A 21,027-nucleotide genomic window follows, 5' to 3' on the forward strand; every position below is an offset into this window, starting at 1 on the left:
AAAAAAAAATCCTCATGTACCTTTAATTTAAAAAAAAAATATATATATATATATGTATATATATATATATATTATATATACACACATTTGATTTTAATATTTGTATAGCCCCAACTCGAAAAAGTCACATGTTTCTAAAAATTTAAAAAAGTGCCAATTTTCCATAAAAAAGTGAGTGTGCTGAAACGGGTTTTTACTTTTCATTCACCTCATGGATTTTAATTCATTTTTGTTTAGATTTGTTTATTTTTGTTGAGCTGCAGAGGCTGAATAAGTCACTTCTGTGGATAATTATCAGATTCATTCTGTTTTTGCTGCAGTTTCAGGCTTTTGTTTTATTTTAATCTTAATCAGGGGTTTAAAATAGTTTGTGTTTGTTTTTATGTTTGTCTGTGTGAGACTCTTTAGGCCTCACAAAAAAAGTGTCCTTATTTTTGTAAGTTTTTGCACAAATGGCTCATCCTGTTTTTGTAATCAAGAATAAATCAGCTTTACTATTATGATCAGAAAAAGATGGATTTGATTTGAACATGTTTTATTTCTACATTTAAATCATGTAAATAAAAAAAAAAAAAAGACAAAGTTTTGTGTGGTTTTATTTTAAAATGTCGTTTGTTTTGTGTGGCGTTTAAACTGACGGGCCCCTCTGCTCGCGGAGGGGGCGGGACCTCGGGCCCAGAGAAAACACTCAAGTCGAAGCTTTAATCACTTTATTTATATCTTTATTAATAATTTGACAAACTGGGCCAGTTTGAGCCACAAAAATAACAAAAGTAAAAGAAAAGGCGTTTCCTCGGTGAGTGCAGAGCCTGTATAAAGGCTGTAGTGCAAGACAAACGTGACTCCACAACAGAACAGCAGCAGCGCCTCCTGGTGTGAGGGGGAGGAACACAAAAGTGCAACAACAAAACAAAGTGCCAGTTCAAAGGCCGGTGATTGACAGGGGGCGGGGCTCAGGGGGGCGGGGCTCGGGGGGAATTCATGGTCAAACTGAAGGCGATTGGCCGCGAGCAGAGACCGGGTCAGTTTAAAATGTTCAGGAGGAGGTTTGGGGAGGAGGGCGGGGTCTTAATACGGGGTCCACAGAGAGTCGGACGCCACTGGCACCTGCTGGTCGTCCGAGTCCAGCTCTGAGGAGAAAACAGACGTGACAGAACATTAAAGCTCCTGACACAAAATGGACTGAGGCTCTAACACGAGCTAAAGATGCACCAAACACACACTGATGTGTTTCACACGTTTGAGTCACTTTATTATTCGTCTGGAACATCAACAAAGATCAACATGTCATGAAGTGGTAGTTTAAGTTAACAGCTCGGCCTAAAGAGAGGAGACGAGGAGGAGACAAGAGACGAGGAGGAGACTAGAAGAGACCAGGAGGAGGAGACGAGGAAAAAGTGAGGAGGAGACAAGATAATCCCAGGACTGAAATGATTCTAGTGAAGGTGGAGTTTAAAAACACAGTGGAGCACTTCCTGTATCACCACATGATGACATCACAAGGTGGAACAGAGTGTTTTCAGTTTGAGACTTGAACTCCAACACAAACAAATAAAAAAAAGTTCCAAATAAAGGGAGCGTTTGACAAACTGCAGCTGCTCAGGTTTTATCGTTCGGTGCAAATTCAACTCGGTGACGTTCTGGCCGAGGGGCACGTCGCAGTAAACGAGCGTTCTGATTATGCCACGCGTTCACTGACCTCGGGCGCGGTTGGCCTCGAGCAGGACCTGCAGCCAGTCGGTCATGTGATCACCGGAGGTCAGCTGACTCAGGAGGGAGGAGCCAAGGCCAGGTGGAGAGCAGGGGGGCGGGCGGCGCTCCTGAGAATAAAAACATAACATACAGGAGCAGAACCAAACTGTGACGCAGAGGAGGAGTCGGAGGGTCAGTGTGTACGTGACGCAGAGGAGGAGGAGGAGTCGGGTCAGTGTACATGACGCAGAGGAGGAGGAGGAGGGTCAGGGTCAGCGTGTACGTGACGCAGAGGAGGAGGAGGGTCAGCGTACACGTGACGCAGAGGAGGAGGAGGGTCAGCGTACACGTGACGCAGAGGAGGAGGAGGGTCAGCGTACACGTGACGCAGAGGAGGAGGAGGGTCAGCGTACACGTGACGCAGAGGAGGAGGAGGGTCAGCGTACACGTGACGCAGAGGAGGAGGAGGGTCAGCGTACACGTGACGCAGAGGAGGAGGAGGGTCAGCGTACACGTGACGCAGAGGAGGAGGAGGGTCAGCGTACACGTGACGCAGAGGAGGAGGAGGGTCAGCGTACACGTGACGCAGAGGAGGAGGAGGGTCAGTGTACGTGACGCAGAGGAGGGGTCAGCGTACACTTTGTCGTATCAACACGTTTGACCTTTGACACAATTAGTGTGAAGTGAGGTCAGAGGTCATGGGGGCGTGGCTACAGACTAAGTGATGTCACCCATAGCGTTTAGCCGCTATAAGAGCTGCAACTAGGAGCCAATCAGGAGCGAGGAGGTTAAAGTGACACGCCCCCTGCTGGTTTGGGAAGAGCTGGGTGTTTTTTTTTTTTATTTATCTTTATTTAGGGACAGAACCGCGAGATAAAAACCCCGGGATCACGTAGAGCGAGTGAGAGCGGACATTTTAAAGCCAAAATAACGAGTCTGACAGGAACCGCGTCGCCCCCCAAGCTCACTTCCTGTTCGTGGCGGCTAGCAGGTTAGCCGTGTTAGCTTATACAGCGAGTGTGGCGTGTGGGCGTGGTTTGGGGGAGGTGGGCGTGGTTTGGGGAGGTGGGCGTTTACCAGCGGCGAGCCCGGGACACAGGCAGAGGAGCTGTGCGGCGAAGCGTCAGTCTCATCCTCTCTCTGCCCGTCTCCGCAGAGGTCAGAGGTCATCCGTGCCAGCTGCCTCTGCCTGAAACAGACGCGTCATTAGAACATTTCATTAGAGTGCAGACATCAGGACGGCGCCATCTCCTGGACAAAGACATGAGGGTCACACAGAGGTCATACAGAGGTCACCAGGTCAGTCTGAGTGAGGAGGGTCACAGCACTCAGGACAAAAGTGCTCCTCACAGCCAGCACGCTTCTGATTAACACATTAGAGTCACTTCCTGTCTAAACATTTAAAGTGATAGTACGCAACTTTCTGGAGTGGAACGTGCACGATTACACGGGAAAAAACTTTAAAATACTTCTGAAGATTTTCTATGGCACAAAACACATTTACAGTATTTTTGAGTCGTATTTCAAGTGTGTTTTTCTGTCACTTTGATGTAAAAACATGTTTTTTTTTACATCAAAGACCATTTTTGGTAAATAAGTTCCATACTGGGGCTTTAACGTTCACATTTACGTCAGTGTTTTGGCTGAATTTGTTTTAGTTTCACTTTCATTTGAAGCGTCAAGCCCCTGATAATGAAACTACTGCACATCGTACCAGGTTTGTGAAGTTGTAGTGTCTTTTTTCCATCATGTTTTTGTACATCTATGGAGAATTGTCATGCGGAAGCTTGTGGGCGGAGCCTCGTACAGAAATTAGACAGGGCGAGATCGCCAGAGTAAAATAAACCTCTTCGCTCATCAAAAACAAGCCTGAAGTCGATTTTGCGTAACACCTCGTCTTTATCACGACCGTGGCGTCACTCACAGCTGCTCCACGGGGTCCTGCTCCCTCGCCGGCCCCTCCCTCAGGTGTTGCTCGGTGGGCGGGTCCCACAGGTGCAGGGCCCGCCTCCACAGCCGCACCTGCATGTCCCACGACCTGCGGCTGAACTTCCTGTGTTTGTTCGGGGTCGAGGGGTGGAGCTTCGGGTCCCGGAGGTGTCTGAAACAAAAATATATAAAGACTTTATTTGGCCACGCCCACTCAAGGAAGAAACGATGAGCTGCACTCGGCTGAGGCGGAACGCGGTGCGTCACGTTACTCCCCGCCCCTCCCCCTCCTCACCTGGGCACTTGCTGCAGGTAGTTCTGGTATCCCGTTGTGTTTTTGCCGTACTGGATTTGTTTTTGTCGTCGTTTCAGAACCGCGGCGTTGATTTCGACGTTCGCCGGGTCGGGCAGACGAGCGGAGCAGCGCCCTCCTGGAGGCCTGGAGGAGAATAACACTGCAGTGCACTCAAAACAAAAACACAGGTTTAGAACTGTTCTCCATGGAGACAAAGACCCTGCACTGGACACATGTTCCACAGCATGGCATTAAACTCAAACATGAGACAGGCCGAGTTGGCTAAGGTCAGCTCTGTGGAAAAGCGAGACATTTACAGGAGGAGCTTCTCCCGAGGTCGTACTGTGGAACCTGCATCTGAAATGTGCCCTTTTCAAAACATTACTGAAGGTCGTAGTATTCCACGTACAAGTACTGTGAAAAGTACAAGTGCTGATGAACTGTAGTGTTTTAGTCCGTTCTGTCAGAGCTGATCAAACCGTTTTTCTCACAGCTGTTAGTCGATCTTTAGAACGTTAAAACATCGTCAGAGCTCATCAGCTCTAATTATTCAGCAAAAATTTACCTTTCAGAGCTTTAAACGCGTCGTGTCAGTCCGACTGTAGTGTAATTTTGTATGTTTTTTTTTTTCTAACAGCCTATGAACGTGCATTGTGTCGTGCGTCCTGATTGGCTGTTGGACTGTAGACCATTGTGTCGTGCGTCCTGATTGGCTGTTGGACTGTAGACCATTGTGTCGTGCGTCCTGATTGGCTGTTGGACTGTAGACCATTGTGTCGTGCGTCCTGATTGGCTGTTGGACTGTAGACCATTGTGTCATGCGTCCTGATTGGCTGTTGGACTGTAGACCATTGTCCATCAGTCTCCTCCGTGCCGTGTCTCCTGTCCAGTACAGAATGTGTTCAGACAAATTTACATAAACGTTGGATCTCAGTGTGACTCTGAAGTGCTGTACGTTTGCGATTTGTTTTCTCCACCGACAAAACCCACAATGTCGATGAAACGTTCTGCACCGACAAAGACGCCTACGAAGGTTTGAACTTTGAGAGAGTTTAAACGAGAGAGAAATGTGAGAAAATGTGAACGCCTGTGTGAGAAAAGTGTATAAAGTGTGTGGTGAGGGGTTTTACAGACAAAACTAAAGCTGACGATTTCACCCGTTTCCACCGTCGTCCTGCGTTGAAGATTTAAGGCAGATCCGCCAAAAAAGCACAAACCCCGCCCCCCCCCCCCTCCTCGCCGTAAACCTGTGGCGTTCACTGACCTCTTGTCCAGGTCGTCCGTCCCGACGCAGACGCTGCTGGTCGTCACTTTCAGGATGCACCGCTCCAGAATCGAAGGCCTAGAATCGGAGCATAGAAACAGACACTGAAACAGGAAGTGAACGCGGGCGCGCTTCTGGCTCCGGTTCAGTTTCTATTGAAAAACCGTGGCCCCTCGAGCTGCTGCGTCAGACCCGTCAATCCGACCTCAAAACGTTCACGTCGACCCGCTCTACCTGATCCTTTTATTCACCGTGAACATCAGGACAAACCGGGCGCCTTCCCTGACGTCGCTCCCGCTAGCAACAGGTTTGACGCGTGTGACGTAGAGTTACCGTCTGACACCAAATGAAGCTCGTTGAGGCGAGTCTGGAGCAGTCGCCGCGGTGACGTCACGCTCCTCAGCCTCAGGACAAATGTAAAAGCAGCTCCGAGTGTGCGCCGTCTGCTTCCATTTATGAAGCACTGATCGTCCACAAACCAGTACGAGCGCCGTTAGCATGCTAGTCTGGGTCTCGAACACCAACGTTTCCGTCAATAACTCAGTGCTTCACAACTTAAAATGAACGAGTTTTTCACCTTTAACTCATCAATCCAGAGTTAAACAAACATCTTTAAGAGACAATGGAAATTTTATTCTACCTCAAAGGTTTTTGTGATGGAGTGAAACTGAACGCTCTGGATTTAAACCAAAAGAGACGAGTTTAAATCCAAAGTCACTGCTCCACCTTATGCTGATCGTTTCTTCACCATCGTTGGTCTGTTTTTCTTTATGTGGAAATGTCTCATGGTCGTCACGGTAACACTGTAGAAATCAGTCACATTTTGTTGCATTTGAACGGAATTTTGAATGTGTGTATAATTATTTATATATTACACACACAACTTTTCAGCAGAATATGAAGCTTAAACAAAACATTGACTTTATGTCCTAAATAAAGACGGGGGTGGGGTTTAATAAGTTTTCCTCCTCCCGCTCCTTTTTGAGCTTATATAAGGATGAATGTGAAATGTACTTTAAGTGAACGTGATACATGTGCTCCAAAATAAAATAAATAAAAAGACTTCAGGTCGAGCCCCAGAGCCGTCACGAGAACGAGAACTGTGTCGAGGAATAGACTCGATTCAGATTCAACGATAAAAACACTTTATAAATAAGGACATAAATACAGCACTCCAACCTTTACACACCGATTTTACATTAAAGAGGCACTATGTAACTTTCCTGACCCTCCAGCTGCTCATTTCCATGACGACCATTGACCCACAGAGACGGATCCTCCAGCGGAACTTTTACAACGTCTGGACCAGTCTGAACTTTCACCACAACATTAGAGTCAGACACTGATCCAAAATAAAACTGGTATCGAAACTGTCAAAGAATCAATACCAGTTTTATTTTGGATCAGTGTCTGACTCTAATGTTGTGTTGAAAGTTCAGACTGGTCCAGACGTTGTAAAAGTTCCGCTGGAGGATCCGCCTCCCGCCCGTCTGTGTGGGTCACTGGTCGTCATGGAGACAAACAGCTGGAGTTACATAGTGCCTCTTTAAAAATAAGGAAATAAATTGAACCGGAAGGAAAAATGTTATTTGACCCAGAGGAGATTTGAGGACATTTACCGTCGTGGTTTGTTGGAGCGCTCGGGACGCAGCCCACCGGCCGGAGACGACGGGACTGGAGACACGTTACTGCAACGAGAGAGAGAGGAGTCGAACCCACAACCTCAAAAGACAGGGACAACCACAGGGACAGGGACAAAGACAGGGACAACACGCAAACTCAGATCAGGATCTAACCCACAACCTTCACTCAGAGGTTCTCCAGACTCACCTCCTGACGTACTAAAAAAAAATTTAAAAAATAACAAAACAAAATCACACGACAGGGCGGGGCACATCTGATTGGATCATCTATGGATTCATTGGAAAGTTGTGCAGATTTTTTCACGACTTTCCGACATAAAATTCCAGCCAGTCACGTTTCATTTCCTTTTTTCCGAGTTCCCTTCAGAGTTTGAGGTCACATGAACAGCGTCTGACCTTCGACCTTCCAGCCGGAGGAGTCGGGATAACCACTCTGCCGCTCACCTGACCAGGAGGTCGTAGACCGTGGAGCAGCCGGGGAGGAGCCAGGGCTCGGGGGCGGGGCCGTGGAGGTTGGGGGCGGGGCCACAGGAGAGTCCGTTCCAAACCGCAGACGACCAGCCTTTAGCGCAGACGCACGAGCCCGGGCTCAGACAGAAACTACAGGAGAGAAAGAGTTTAATGTGTGGGGACAATACTGCAGTACTACTACTCTGACAGTAGTACTCAGTACTTTCTCACAGCGGGAATCATGAGACAAAAGCTTAAGGTCACGTTTCAGCTTAAAACTGACACGGCTGATTCTACAATAATTTAACATTCAATAAAAAGTTTCATGTCAGAGGAAAGTTTCAGACTTTGTGGCAGTTCGTTTCTTTGAAAGAAAAAGCCGAGCTCCGTTGAGGTACTCTGCAGTCATGTGACCTGTGTCATTTAAGACTTTAAAGACTAATCGCACATTTGAATAGATGAGTCAAACTTTAACATGTGCAGATACTGGACTCTGATGATCTGGAAGTGGCTTTGTGTCCAGAAACAGTCTGATTATAAAAGGACCAACAAGATAAACAATGTGTGACATGATCGTTGCATCTAGAGACACTTTTGCAGCATCGTTGGTAAATTTGTGTCGAATGTGTCTAAACAGACGATATTTTAAAGTATTAGAAACTTTAACGTGATTTTTAAAACTAAAAATTGGATCCAGAACAACTGCTGAATATTTGAATTCCTCTGCTGTTTTGGATTATTTATGTTTATATGTGGAAAGAAAGACTAGTTTTTGTCTAGTTTTGGTCAAACCCCGCCCCCCCCTCTCCTCGCCCTAAACCTGTGGCCTTCACTGACCTCTTGTCCAGGTCGTCCGTCCCGACGCAGACGCTGCTGGTCGTCACTTTCAGGATGCACCGCTCCAGAATCGAAGGCCTGAGGAAACGACGTGTCACATGTTTGATTCATTTTAAAGGTGCTCAGTTTGATCATGAACAGCTCCGTGTTTAAACTGACGAGCTCGTGTTTCACTCAACGCTCTGGAGAACATCACCAGAAAAAAAACATATATATAAAGAGCCAACGAGTAATGTCGACCCTTTAAACTCAGACCAACTCCTCTGATAAAAACTAAACCAGAGGATTTTCGTTTTTCATTTGTGCTGAATCTGGTTTGTTCTGACGCTGCAGTTGTACAGAAGTTTTATTTTTAAACACATCTTTAACTTTGGTGATAAAGTGCAACATAAAAACACTGAATAAACACAAGGACTTCTCATGATTCTGAACAAAAAAACAAAAACACAGACACAAAGAACGAGGAGTAAGAGGAAGCACAGAGGACCCGCGAGTACCTAGAGGAGGGCAGAGAGGACCTGGAGGGGGGCAGAGAGCACCTGGAGGGGGGGCAGAGAGGGCTGAGAGCACCTGGAGGGGGGCAGAGAGTACCTGGAGGGGGGCAGAGAGCACCTGGAGGGGGGCAGAGAGCACCTGGAGGGGGGCAGAGAGCACCTGGAGGGGGGCAGAGAGGGCTGAGAGCACCTGGAGGGGGGCAGAGAGGGCTGAGAGCACCTGGAGGGGGGCAGAGAGGACCTGGAGGGGGCAGAGAGTACCTGGAGGGGGCTGAGAGTACCTGGAGGGGGCAGAGAGTACCTGGAGGGGGCAGAGAGTACCTGGAGGGGGCAGAGAGTACCTGGAGGGGGCTGAGAGTACCTGGAGAGGGGCAGAGAGTACCTGGAGGGGGCTGAGAGCACCTGGAGGGGGGCAGAGAGTACCTGGAGGGGGCAGAGAGTACCTGGAGAGGGGCAGGGGGCTGTGAGCTGCTGTGGCGCTGCTGTGGGACATCTTGGAGCTGGGCCTGTCGCTCTGCTTCGCTCGGAGACTCGGACAAACGCCATCGTGTCACCTGCGCAGGTTTAAATGAGGCGCACGTGCGGAGGGGCGGGGCCACGGCGCGTCACGGGAAGAAACGTTTGATTATTCTGATTTAGTTATTGATTTTTTGTATTTTTATTTATTGATTTTTATCTCACGCATAAGGACAAACACTTGAAGCGCCCGTGTCACTCTGTTTTCTGATCTTAATGTTCATGTTTCCTCGTCATTAACATTTCAAAAAGAGAAACGGGCTGTATTTAAATAAAATTATAAACTAAATGGTTCACGAGAAAATGTTAAACCGTCATTTAACTTTTCAAGGTGGACGAATGTTGTTAAAAGTGTTTATCTTCACTGTGACCCGCCACAGCCCAGCAGGGGGCGGAAATGCACCGAAGTGTCGCCATTAAACAAACGAAGAAGAAGAAGCGCCGTGTGTTTTTGCGACAGCCGTATTCCGGTGCGGAGGAAACACAATGGCGTCCGGCAGCGGGGTAATTTCTCTTTATTTTAAACATTTTGTGAGTCAAACTGTGCACTTTGTGAACGTTTATCACGTAAATGAAAGAGGCTCTATCTGCTCCTGAACAAGAGGATAGTTTGAGTTTAAAACAACTTTAAAAAAAACACTAAACTCCCGAGTTAGCACTGTTAGCTCATACTGTTAGCCCGATGCTAAACGAAAACAAACGGGTTTAATCTCAGTTTTATAAAGTTTACATTTAAATAAACAGTTGTACGGTCAGTGTCATAAATTAATATTTCACCTTTGACTTTGTATTTGCCCCTAAGTTAAAAATATCTGTAGTTTATTACGTATTTAATCTTTAAACTCACATTTATTTATTAAGTGTTTATCTTGAGACTGTAACAATAATGTGTGTTTGGAATGTTTTATTAAATAGAGCTTCTTTTTCTTATTAATTAATTCATGATTTTCTTTTAGATAGATCTAATAATATAAAAATAATAATAATATAATGAATTAATTCAACCATAATAATAATAATGAACCAGGCCTGTCACAATAACACATTGTGACAGAAATATTGTGATAAATGATAAATAAATCTGTGTAGTCCCTCAGTCATCCTGAACGTCTTCATTCCTACAAAGATTTGTCCAGTTGACAGATTTTATTTCACTATACATGATCCATTTGAAACTACTACTATGCCACAATTAAGATTTAATTAACAAGATAATCCCAGCAAACCATTTTTAAAGAGACTGTTTCATTAAAAGACGTGAGCTCCGGTAAATAAACAGCAGAATGAACCAATAATTAACCATAAGAGTGACTTATTCACTGCTCCACAGCTCAAATCTTAGCGTATCACAACAAAAATACTCAAATGTCCTCAAGATAAGATATGGACAACCTTAACTTAAAATATACTGTCCTAGGTTTCATATATTGAACAATAAGTCGATGTGATGCTGATCGGGACAGGCCTGGTTTGAACTTCCTGTTTGTAGGTGACATTTTGAGGACTTTTCCACCATTCAAAAGATATATATATTAAATGGTTCATTGCTATGACAAAAATCTTAATAGTCAAGTCATTCTGTAGCCGTATGTATGTTTGTTAAGTGAACATAGAAATATTTAAGACTTGGACACAGACAGAAGGTCAATGACCTTTATTTTTATGGGTTTAAACTGTCGTAAATGGTCTCTGTATTTCTGATGGACGTCTTCATGTTGGTGACAGAGGTAGAGAGAGTCTGTGCACTTCCCTTTCCTCATGTGAAACGTGTTCTTTCTGTTTCAGTCCAAAGGAAACGACTTCAGGAAAAAATGGGACAAAGACGAGTACGAAAACCTGGCCCAAAAGCGGCTGAACGAAGAGCGGGAGCGCGAGAGGAACCGAGATGGTGAGGCCCGCGTGTCATATTAGGTCATTCATAGAGTTTATTAAGATGTTAGAGGTTTGGGTTGTCAAAAGAATCGAAAATCAGATACTAATCAATACTAGTATCGAAACTCGATCCTCATGTTTCACAGGTATCGGTACTAAAAAAGTCACATTGACAGAAATGAACCTTTCCTGAACGTGTTTATAATGAGCTGAGTCTGAACATGTATAGGACACATAGTACACACCATGACCACTATGTCAGCCACTCCTCCGCCTGCCTCAGGGCGGCTGTGACTCTAGATTTTCTTAAAGTCCATATGACAGGTCAGACTACTCATTTTACCAAAAGTAAAGATTATTATATTTAAGATTTTACAAAAGATTTAACCGTTATTACCCCAGTTTTGACATTATTTTTACTTTCAAATTTTACTTCCTGTTTGGAAATCATGACATCACACGAGGAAATTTCAGAACTGTTACCTAGCAACCTGCAAAAACAAAAAACAAACAAACTAGCAGCCATGCAGTACATGGGGCCAAAACACCTTTAACGGACACAGGAATTATTATTTGACTAGTGAAAATATAAGAAAACACCTTTTATTCTGTTGAATATCTTGTTTAAAGTGTCAGAAAAATGTTTCTCGTGTAAACTGAGCCCAAGTTTTGGACCCAATTCTACCAGTGTGACGTCATCAGTGTGACGTCATCAGTGTGACGTCATCAGTGTGACGTCATCAGTGTGACGTCATCAGTGTGACGTCATCAGTGTGACGTCATCAATGTGGGACTCTCTAAAATAGAAAATGATCCGATTTTCAACTTTTCTTCCCAAATTGTTTCTTTATTTGTGTAAAACTGTCATTTATATTTACGACAGGCGTTTTCCACCAGATTAAGTCAAAATGAGAGAATGATAAAAACCTGTTCTAGGCACTTTAATCTTAGTGTGTTTTATTTAATTTAAACAAACTGAATAAGTGACGTCTGTGTTTCAGCCAAAGCGCTCGCTCCTCCCGTCAAACGAGACCTCCTCAAACACAGAGACTACAAAGTGGATCTGGAGTCCAAACTCGGCAAAACCATCGTCATCACCAAAACCACGCCGCAGGCCGAGATGGGCGGGTAACCTTCTACACGTGCACACGCCGCACCTGCGCAGACTGTGTCACGCCCTTAGACACTTCATACACCTCGTCTGTGTATAAATGTCACGTATGACACATGTAGGGGGCGTGTCCGCGCTGACACCTTCTGTGTTGTGTCAGAAGGACTGGGCCACACCGGGTTCTGCCATTAAAGAGAGAATTAAAGAGAGGATTAAAGAGAGGACTTATAATGTGCCTGTGTGAAATATGTCACAGCACCAGCTCTCAAAGTCCCACACACACTCCTCCTTTCCCCAGCGCTGTATTTCAATTCAATTCAATTCAATTCATTTATTTTTGTAACGCCCAAAATCACAACAACAGTTGTCTCGAAGGGCGTTCATGTTTTGGTTGATGGGGGAAACCGGAGTACCCGGAGGAAACCCATCCACACACGAGGAGAAACATGAAAAACTCCACACAGAAAGGCCTGGGCGACCCGGGGATCAACCAAACCTTCTGCTGTGAGACATGAGTGATGGCACTCAGTCACCGTGCCGCCAAGACACATCTGCATAGAAACACCATTTCACACATTTTTTATCTACGAGAACAATGGCAAAGGCCGTAAAAATCATGAACAAAATGCAAACGGTACTAACATGAACTTTCTGAACAAAGGAACAAATTTCCCCCTCCCCCTTCTCATAACAACTGAGAGGAACCACGCTATTCCACAGGAAGTAGTGACACCGCCAAAATAAAAGCCCAAAATAAATAAGTATGATTTTGGTGAAATTGACAAACGTTAAACCCTATGGGCTCCACATAGTCTGTACATGTAAATGAACACGGTTAACCTGCTGACCTCCGTGTTATAAACAGGATGTGCGCTCACGGCTCCATCGACCCGCTCTGCATGATCCTGGGCTTTTTATTTCACCATTTTGTCCCTAAATGTAGCTTCCTTCTTTCTCCATCGTTGCTCCTGCCAGCGTTAGCAACCAGTTTGATTGACAGTGTCGTGTATAAAAGTTTATTTGATTCTAGAGTTAAAACGACACTTATTTATCTAAAGTACAGCGTTAACTCACAGAAATGCCTCTCTGTCATTGGCTGTTTGTACTTGTGTCGTCTCTGATTGGCTGTTCCCTCGTTTGCAGGTATTATTGTAACGTGTGCGACTGCGTGGTGAAGGACTCCATAAACTTCCTGGATCACATCAATGGAAAGAAACGTGAGTCCAGCGCCCTCTGCTGTTCAGACCTAACAAATGCACCTGAATCATTTAAATAGAAACTGTGTTCACCCTAAAAATGAGACGCTTTTAATCTTAAAGAGGAGGTATTTACTCCTGTGGGGTATTAAAGAGGAGGTATTTACATCTGTGGGGTATTAAAGAGGAGGTATTTACTTCTGTGGGGTATTAAAGAGGAGGTATTTACATCTGTGGGGCATTAAAGAGGAGGTATTTACAGCTGTGGGGTATTAAAGAGGAGGTATTTACTTCTGTGGGGCATTAAAGAGGAGGTATTTACATCTGTGGGGTATTAAAGAGGAGGTATTTACTTCTGTGGGGCATTAAAGAGGAGGTATTTACAGCTGTGGGGTATTAAAGAGGAGGTATTTACTTCTGTGGGGCATTAAAGAGGAGGTATTTACATCTGTGGGGTATTAAAGAGGAGGTATTTACTTCTGTGGGGCATTAAAGAGGAGGTATTTACAGCTGTGGGGTATTAAAGAGGAGGTATTTACTTCTGTGGGGCATTAAAGAGGAGGTATTTACATCTGTGGGGCATTAAAGAGGAGGTATTTACATCTGTGGGGTATTAAAGAGGAGGTATTTACATCTGTGGGGTATTAAAGAGGAGGTATTTACATCTGTGGGGTATTAAAGAGGAGGTATTTACATCTGTGGGGTATTAAAGAGGAGGTATTTACATCTGTGGGGTATTAAAGAGGAGGTATTTACATCTGTGGGGTATTAAAGAGGAGGTATTTACTTCTTTACCCCTTTTTTAATAAAATGATCTAGTTCATAATCTAATGGCAGGTCCGGTGAAACTTTGCAGTGAAACGTGTGTTGTGTGTTTGAAACGTGGCGTTCCTGGAGTGTTGCGTGTTTGAAACGTGGCGTTCCTGGAGTGTTGCGTGTTTGAAACGTGGCGTTCCTGGAGTGTTCTGTGTGTTTGAAACGTGGCGTTCCTGGAGTGTTGCGTGTTTGAAACGTGGCGTTCCTGGAGTGTTGCGTGTTTGAAACGTGGCGTTCCTGGAGTGTTGCGTGTTTGAAACGTGGCGTTCCTGGAGTGTTGTGTGTTTGAAACGTGGCGTTCCTGGAGTGTTGTGTGTTTGAAACGTGGCGTTCCTGGAGTGTTGTGTGTTTGAAACGTGGCGTTCCTGAAGCCGTGTGTTTTGTGTTTGAAATGTCCAGACCAGAGGAACCTGGGCATGTCGATGCGCGTCGAGCGATCGTCTCTGGACCAGGTCAAGAAGCGATTTGAGGCCAATAAAAAGAAAATGGAGGAGAAGCAGAAAGAGTACGACTTTGAAGAGCGGATGAAGGAGCTGCGAGAAGAGGTGGGTTTAAAACGCAAAGAGGAGGCGGGGCTTAAACACAGACTGTAAAGAAGTGACTGAGAGTGTGACGTCACAGCTTCAGCTCCAAATGAAGCTCATAGCAACCAAAGAGCCAATCAGGAGCGAGGCTGTTGAAGGTCACGCCCCTTCCCGCCCACACCGCTGGTTTAGCAGAGAGCGGCGCTAGAGATCTCACCACAGTAATATCGTTTATCGTAATAAAAAGGATTGACAATAATCGATTGTGTCACCAGAATGTGCAGAAGAAAAAAGCTTCTCCATGAACCTTTAATATTAAAATTATAATTATTCATATCCAGAATATTTTTAAACTGTCAGTGACGACGATTATCGTGACGTAATCGTTAATCGCAATTATTTTGGCCATGATAATCATGATACTAAATGTCACTATTGTCCCCCGTCCTTAGCAACGCTGTCAATCAAACCTGTTGCTAAGGCTAATGCTAACGCTAACAGGAGCGACCTCGGGGACAGAAGGACCTGATTTGTCTGTTTTTAATGTTCAGATCTTGATTTACAGACACAATAGTGAAATAAAAACCCCAGGATCATGTAGAGGGTTAATACGAACATTTAAGACCAGAATGAGTCTGAAGGACAGAGACAGAGAGAGGACAGAGGGGACAGAGAGAGGACAGAGGGGACACAGAGAGGACAGAGGGGACACAGAGAGGACAGAGGGGACACAGAGAGGACAGAGGGGACACAGAGAGGACAGAGGGGACACAGAGAGGACAGAGGGGACACAGAGAGGACAGAGGGGACACAGAGAGGACAGAGGGGACAGAGAGGGGACACAGAGGGGACAGAGAGAGGAGAGGAGTTTTTACACAGAAAGTGAACTGGAGCCAGAGTCGATGGAGCAGGAAGTGCACCATGATCACTTCCTGTTTGGAACACGGCGGCTAGCAGGTTAGCTCTGTCCATTTACATAAACAGTCTGTGGGTTTAAACACAGAGTTAACTGAGCTATTTTAAATGATTAAAGCTCCAATATGACACAAAATGGACTCCAGTGAAGTTTAATCCATGTACTGATGATGTTTCCTCCTCAAAAACAGACCTGGAGTTTTTGTTTCATTCACATGTTTGAGTCACTTTATTATTCGTCTGTCACATCTACAAAGATCTAAACGCTCTGTTCCACCTTGTGATGTCATCAAGTGGTAGTTTTCAAGTTCGCAGCTCCTTTTACCTTTAGTTCAGTCGAGATAAGAGACAACTCCAGGACTGAAATGATCCAGATGATTCTAGTGAAGGTGGAGTTTAAAAACACAGTGGAGCACTTCCTGTATCACCACATGATGACATCACAAGGTGGAACAGAGTGTCCTCTGTCTGAGCGTCGTCAGTTCTGTGATGACGTGACTCTGTTCAGGAGGAGAAGGCCAAAGCGTACAAGAAGGAGAAGCTGAAGGAGCGGAAACGGCGCGCGGAGGAGGAGCTGGACCTGGAGGAGGACGACGAAATGGCCGCCGTCATGGGCTTCTCCGGGTTCGGCTCGTCCAAGAAGAGCCACTGATGCCCCGGATGCCCTCCCACAGCCAGGACACGAGACGCAAGAGACACAAGAGACAGATGCCCTCCCCGTGTGTCAGATGCCCTCCCCGTGTGTCAGATGCCCTCCCCGTGTGTCAGATGCCCTCCCCGTGTGTCAGATTGTGTCAGATGCCCTTCACAAACATGTTCTTGGATTATTTTAACAGTTCATGTTTCAGTCTTCTCTCCCTGATTGTTTTAAAGTTGCATCGCGGAACTTTTTAATTCACTTCTGTTTGACATTTCTAGTAAATATCTCAGCGTCATGTGACACTTTTTCACAGGAAGTTAAACATTAAAAATAGCTTTGAGCAGAAAACCACCGGCATCAAATAAAGACATTTACCAACTTCCCCAGTGCTCTCCCCCGGGAGGGCATCTGGTCCGGTCCCTGGTCCGGTCTCTGCTCCGGTCTCTTGTCTTTAGTCCGGTCCCTGGTCCGGTCCCTGGTCCAGTCTCTGCTCCGGTCTCTTGTCTTTAGTCCGGTCCCTGGTCCGGTCCCTGGTCTGGTCCCTGGTCCGGTCCCTGGTCTGGTCCCTGGTCCGGTCTCTGGTCCCTGGTCCGGTCTCTGGTCCGGTCCCTGGTCCGGTCCCTGGTCCGGTCTCTCTCTTAATGAATCATTTTCAGATTGTGTTTTTTCTCATTTCGCTTTGACTTTTATTATTTTAATAAAACATTTGGTTTGTACAGAGTTTGTCTCATTTCCTTTGAATCTGTCTCATATAGTAGTTGTAGTACTTTATGCAGTACTTGTAGTAGTACTTGTATGTGTAGTATTAGTACTTCTCTACATGGCAGTAGTTTGTGCAGTTCTGTTTGCATAGTACTTTTTGCAGTAGTATTTGCAGTAGTATTTGCAGTAGTATTCGCAGTAGTATTCCTGGTGGTGCACTTCTTTTTTGCAGTACTTGCATTGGAATATTTTTGTTTATGTAGTAGCAGTACTGTGAGCTGGTGACGGGTTCAGTACAGTGCAGTACTTGCTGTACTGTAGCAGTAGTACTATTTTGCACAGTAGTAGTACCTCTGCAGTAGTAGTACTGCAGTAGTAGTACTCTGGTGCACAGTTCCTGTTTGTGGTCGCTCTCTCCATCTGCTCTTCACTTCCTCTAAACTCGACTCGACTTCAGTCTCCGCCATTTTGTCTGCGCCACAGAGGAGAGTCCAGACCCGACTCAGACCTGGTTTAAACGCTCTTTAGACCTGGTTTAGTCCTGGTTTGGACCTGGTTTAGTCCTGGTTTGGACCCGGTTTAGTCCTGGTTTAGACCTGGTTCAGACCTGGTTTAGTCCTGTTTAGACTTGCTGTAGACCTGATTTAGACCTGGTTTAGTCCCTGGACTTGTCTCCGTTTCAGGACTCAGGATGAGTCAGAACAGACTCCCCTCCAGCTCTGAGGTCATCGGCTGGACCCCCGAGAAACTCGCCGAATTCCTCCGAAAGGTGAGACTGGTTTAGACCTGGTCTAGTCCTGGTTTAGACCTGGTCTAGTCCGGGTTTAGACCTGGTCTAGTCCTGGTTTAGACCTGGTTTAGACCCGGTTCAGTCCTGGTTCAGTCCTGGTTCAGTCCTGGTCTAGTCCTGGTCTAGACCTGGTTTAGACCTGGTTCAGTCCTGGTTTAGTCCTGGTTTAGACCTGGTTTAGTCCTGGTTTAGTCCTGGTTTAGTCCTGGTTTAGTCCTGGTTTAGTCCTGGTCTAGTCCTGGTCTAGTCCTGGTTTAGACCTGGTCTAGTCCGGGTTTAGACCTGGTCTAGTCCTGGTCTAGACCTGGTTTAGACCTGGTTCAGTCCTGGTTTAGTCCTGGTTTAGTCCTGGTTTAGACCTGGTCTAGTCCGGGTTTAGACCTGGTCTAGTCCTGGTCTAGACCTGGTTTAGACCTGGTTCAGTCCTGGTTTAGTCCTGGTTTAGACCTGGTTTAGTCCTGGTTTAGTCCTGGTTTAGTCCTGGTTTAGTCCTGGTTTAGTCCTGGTTTAGTCCTGGTCTAGACCTGGTTTAGACCTGGTTCAGTCCTGGTTTAGTCCTGGTTTAGACCTGGTCTAGTCCTGGTCTAGACCTGGTTTAGACCTGGTTTAGACCTGGTTTAGACCTGGTTTAGTCCTGGTTTAGTCCTGGTCTAGTCCTGGTCAAATGTTTGGACACACTTTTTCATTTCATGTTTTTGTAAATTGTGAAATGACGTTTATATTTTACATTTTTGGTGTTTTGTGTTTTTTCTGAACCTGAGGCACAGCCAAAATAATTTTACTAAATCTCTGAGGACCCGGTCAGGACCCGGTCAGGACCCGGTCAGGACCCGGTCAGGACCCGGTCAGGACCTGGTCAGGACCTGGTGCCAAAGGCGCCTGTGGATAGAACTTGTTTTGTGCTTAGGACAGACTCTTGTCTCATTGTCCAGTACAAACGTGATGTGTGTCGGGCCGATGGCACAGAGTGGCAGCCTCACTTCTATCAGTCTGTCCCAGGGCAGCTGTGGCCACAACAGTATCTGACCAACAACAGTGAACGAAGACCACATGGATCTATAATCAGACCTTTGACCTGACCTCTGACCTCTGACCTGAGCACAGGGTAACAGAGGGTTAGTGTACCTGACCTCTGACCTCTGACCTGAGCACAGAGCACAGAGCACAGTTCATTTTTTGTGAACGGCCCGTGCTGTGACGGGGCATCCGGCTTTCACAACAGTTGGATTTTGTTGTAATTTTTCTTTATTTTTACAACATGAAATTTTAAATCTCCTAAAAAAGCTCCTAAAAGTTAACGTAGTAAGATTTAAGCTAGCCCTGCTCTGAGCGCTAGCTCCGCTCTCGCCGCTACCGCTCTCGCCGCTACCGCTCTCGCCGCTACCGCTCTAGCGCAGGTCTCAGTTTACCTGGGGCCGTAGGTTTTCCACAGGAAACGCTGTTAAAAAAAGTCACTGTTCAAAGTGCCGTTCAAACGGTGCATTTAAGGGCGTACATAACTTCTGGTCCTGTGCTGTCCCATTTCATGCACCCGACGAATGCGGCCGAAAATGTATCATACGTTTCCATGGAGATCGGCCATAGCCGCAGCGTGCAGCTGAGCACACTTGGCACGCTGCTATATCCCATCATGCACCGCGCGGAGTCCACTACACAAAACACGTTTAAATGTTTGTACTGGATCACGTCTCCTACGACAGAGCGACATGAAAGTGTAAAATCTGAATAAAGACGTTTACAGGTCGTGTGTTTAATGAAAACCTGTGCAGCTCTGGCACACTCAGGTGTAGAACAGCGCCCTCTGCTGGAATTAAAGTGATTTAACCACAGATCAAATGAAACCTGCACAAAAACAGAACCATTAAACTGAAATATCCCACTAAATATATGTACAGTTATACACATTTATGTACATATGTATATAAATATATGTACAGTTATACACATTTATGTATATATGTATATAAATATATGTACAGTTATACACATTTATGTACATATGTATATAAATATATGTACAGTTATACACATTTATGTACGTATATATGTATATAAATATATGTACAGTTATACACATTTATGTATATATGTATATAAATATATGTACAGTTATACACATTTATGTACGTATATATGTATATAAATATATGTACAGTTATACACATTTATGTACGTATATATGTATATAAATATATGTACAGTTATACACATTTATGTATATATGTATATAAATATATGTACAGTTATACACATTTATGTACGTATGTATATAAATATATGTACAGTTATACACATTTATGTACGTATATATGTATATAAATATATGTACAGTTATACACATTTATGTACGTATATATGTATATAAATATATGTACAGTTATACACATTTATGTACGTATATATGTATATAAATATATGTACAGTTATACACATTTATGTACGTATATATGTATATAAATATATGTACAGTTATACACATTTATGTACGTATGTATATAAATATATGTACAGTTATACACATTTATGTACGTATGTATATAAATATATGTACAGTTATACACATTTATGTACGTATGTATATAAATATATGTACAGTTATACACATTTATGTACGTATATATGTATATAAATATATGTACAGTTATACACATTTATGTACGTATATATGTATATAAATATATGTACAGTTATACACATTTATGTACATATGTATATAAATATATGTACAGTTATACACATTTATGTACGTATGTATATAAATATATGTACAGTTATACACATTTATGTACATATGTATATAAATATATGTACAGTTATACACATTTATGTACATATGTATATAAATATATGTACAGTTATACACATTTATGTACATATGTATATAAATATATGTACAGTTATACACATTTATGTACATATGTATATAAATATATGTACAGTTATACACATTTATGTACATATGTATATAAATATATGTACAGTTATACACATTTATGTACATATATATGTACAATGTCCCGCTCGGCAGCAACTTAAAAACACTTTTTTAAGTGAACACGGCGCTGGGACGAATGTGTCCTATAGAAACAGGCCGCGGGCTTTAACTGTCACTCAGCCCCATGTCCCGCCCCCAGAGCCATATACTCCACTGTGATTGGTTCGTTCAGCTCCGCACACACCGCTGTAAAGTGTCACAAATCAAACTCGCCGCACCAACATTAAACTTTCATATTAAGGCGGGGGCCACAAACTCGGGGCCCCTGGGCCACAATTGGCCCGCGGGCCGTGAGTCTGAGACCCCTGCTCTATCGTTCCAGCAGCTGTCACTTTATCTGCTATTG

At 44.5% G+C, this 21,027-nt stretch overlaps 3 protein-coding genes across 4 annotated transcripts in view; 2 read left to right on the forward strand and 1 right to left on the reverse strand.

Moving 5' to 3' along the window:
• lcp2a (lymphocyte cytosolic protein 2a) overlaps positions 1-21,027 on the forward strand; it is an 86,874-nt gene that overhangs the window by 54,185 nt on the left and 11,662 nt on the right. The window contains exons 2-3 of the mRNA XM_033978496.2: positions 17,358-17,379; positions 17,578-17,665. Coding sequence (XP_033834387.1) covers positions 17,588-17,665 — 78 coding nt within the window. The 5' untranslated portion in view covers positions 17,358-17,379; positions 17,578-17,587. The remainder of the gene's footprint in view (positions 1-17,357; positions 17,380-17,577; positions 17,666-21,027) is intronic.
• slbp2 (stem-loop binding protein 2) lies at positions 1,069-9,137 on the reverse strand. 2 transcript variants are annotated; one of them, XM_055226650.1, is made up of 10 exons: positions 9,048-9,137; positions 8,111-8,188; positions 7,268-7,423; positions 6,800-6,868; positions 5,181-5,258; positions 3,917-4,060; positions 3,617-3,793; positions 2,770-2,881; positions 1,700-1,820; positions 1,069-1,130 (listed from the first exon to the last, which is right to left on the reverse strand). In XM_055226650.1, the coding sequence occupies exons 1-10, from the start codon at positions 9,095-9,097 to the stop codon at positions 1,069-1,071; spliced, it is 1,047 nt and encodes a 348-aa protein (XP_055082625.1). In that variant the 5' UTR covers positions 9,098-9,137. The 2 variants fall into 2 exon arrangements, with proteins under 2 accessions (XP_055082625.1, XP_033834385.1); XM_033978494.2 differs by lacking the exon at positions 8,111-8,188 and having other exon boundaries at positions 9,048-9,104.
• zmat2 (zinc finger, matrin-type 2) lies at positions 9,558-16,229 on the forward strand. The gene is made up of 6 exons (XM_033978322.2): positions 9,558-9,624; positions 10,906-11,008; positions 11,994-12,120; positions 13,247-13,320; positions 14,515-14,660; positions 16,063-16,229. The coding sequence occupies exons 1-6, from the start codon at positions 9,607-9,609 to the stop codon at positions 16,204-16,206; spliced, it is 612 nt and encodes a 203-aa protein (XP_033834213.1). The 5' UTR covers positions 9,558-9,606; the 3' UTR covers positions 16,207-16,229.

This window comes from Periophthalmus magnuspinnatus, chromosome 14 (assembly GCF_009829125.3).
Source record: "Periophthalmus magnuspinnatus isolate fPerMag1 chromosome 14, fPerMag1.2.pri, whole genome shotgun sequence".
NCBI lineage: Eukaryota > Metazoa > Chordata > Actinopteri > Gobiiformes > Gobiidae > Periophthalmus > Periophthalmus magnuspinnatus.

Coding starts and splice junctions, on each gene's coding strand:
- slbp2 (XM_055226650.1), bottom strand. CDS start 9,097: ATGTCCCACAGCAGCGCCACAGCAGCTCACAGCCCCCTGCCCCTCTCC. Junction 1,821..2,769: donor GTGTCCCGGGCTCGCCGCTG/GTAAACGCCCAC, acceptor TTTTATTCTCAG/GAGCGCCGCCCGCCCCCCTG. Junction 1,131..1,699: donor CGAGGCCAACCGCGCCCGAG/GTCAGTGAACGC, acceptor TTTTCTCCTCAG/AGCTGGACTCGGACGACCAG.
- zmat2 (XM_033978322.2), top strand. Junction 11,009..11,993: donor GCGCGAGAGGAACCGAGATG/GTGAGGCCCGCG, acceptor TCTGTGTTTCAG/CCAAAGCGCTCGCTCCTCCC. Junction 13,321..14,514: donor TCACATCAATGGAAAGAAAC/GTGAGTCCAGCG, acceptor TGAAATGTCCAG/ACCAGAGGAACCTGGGCATG.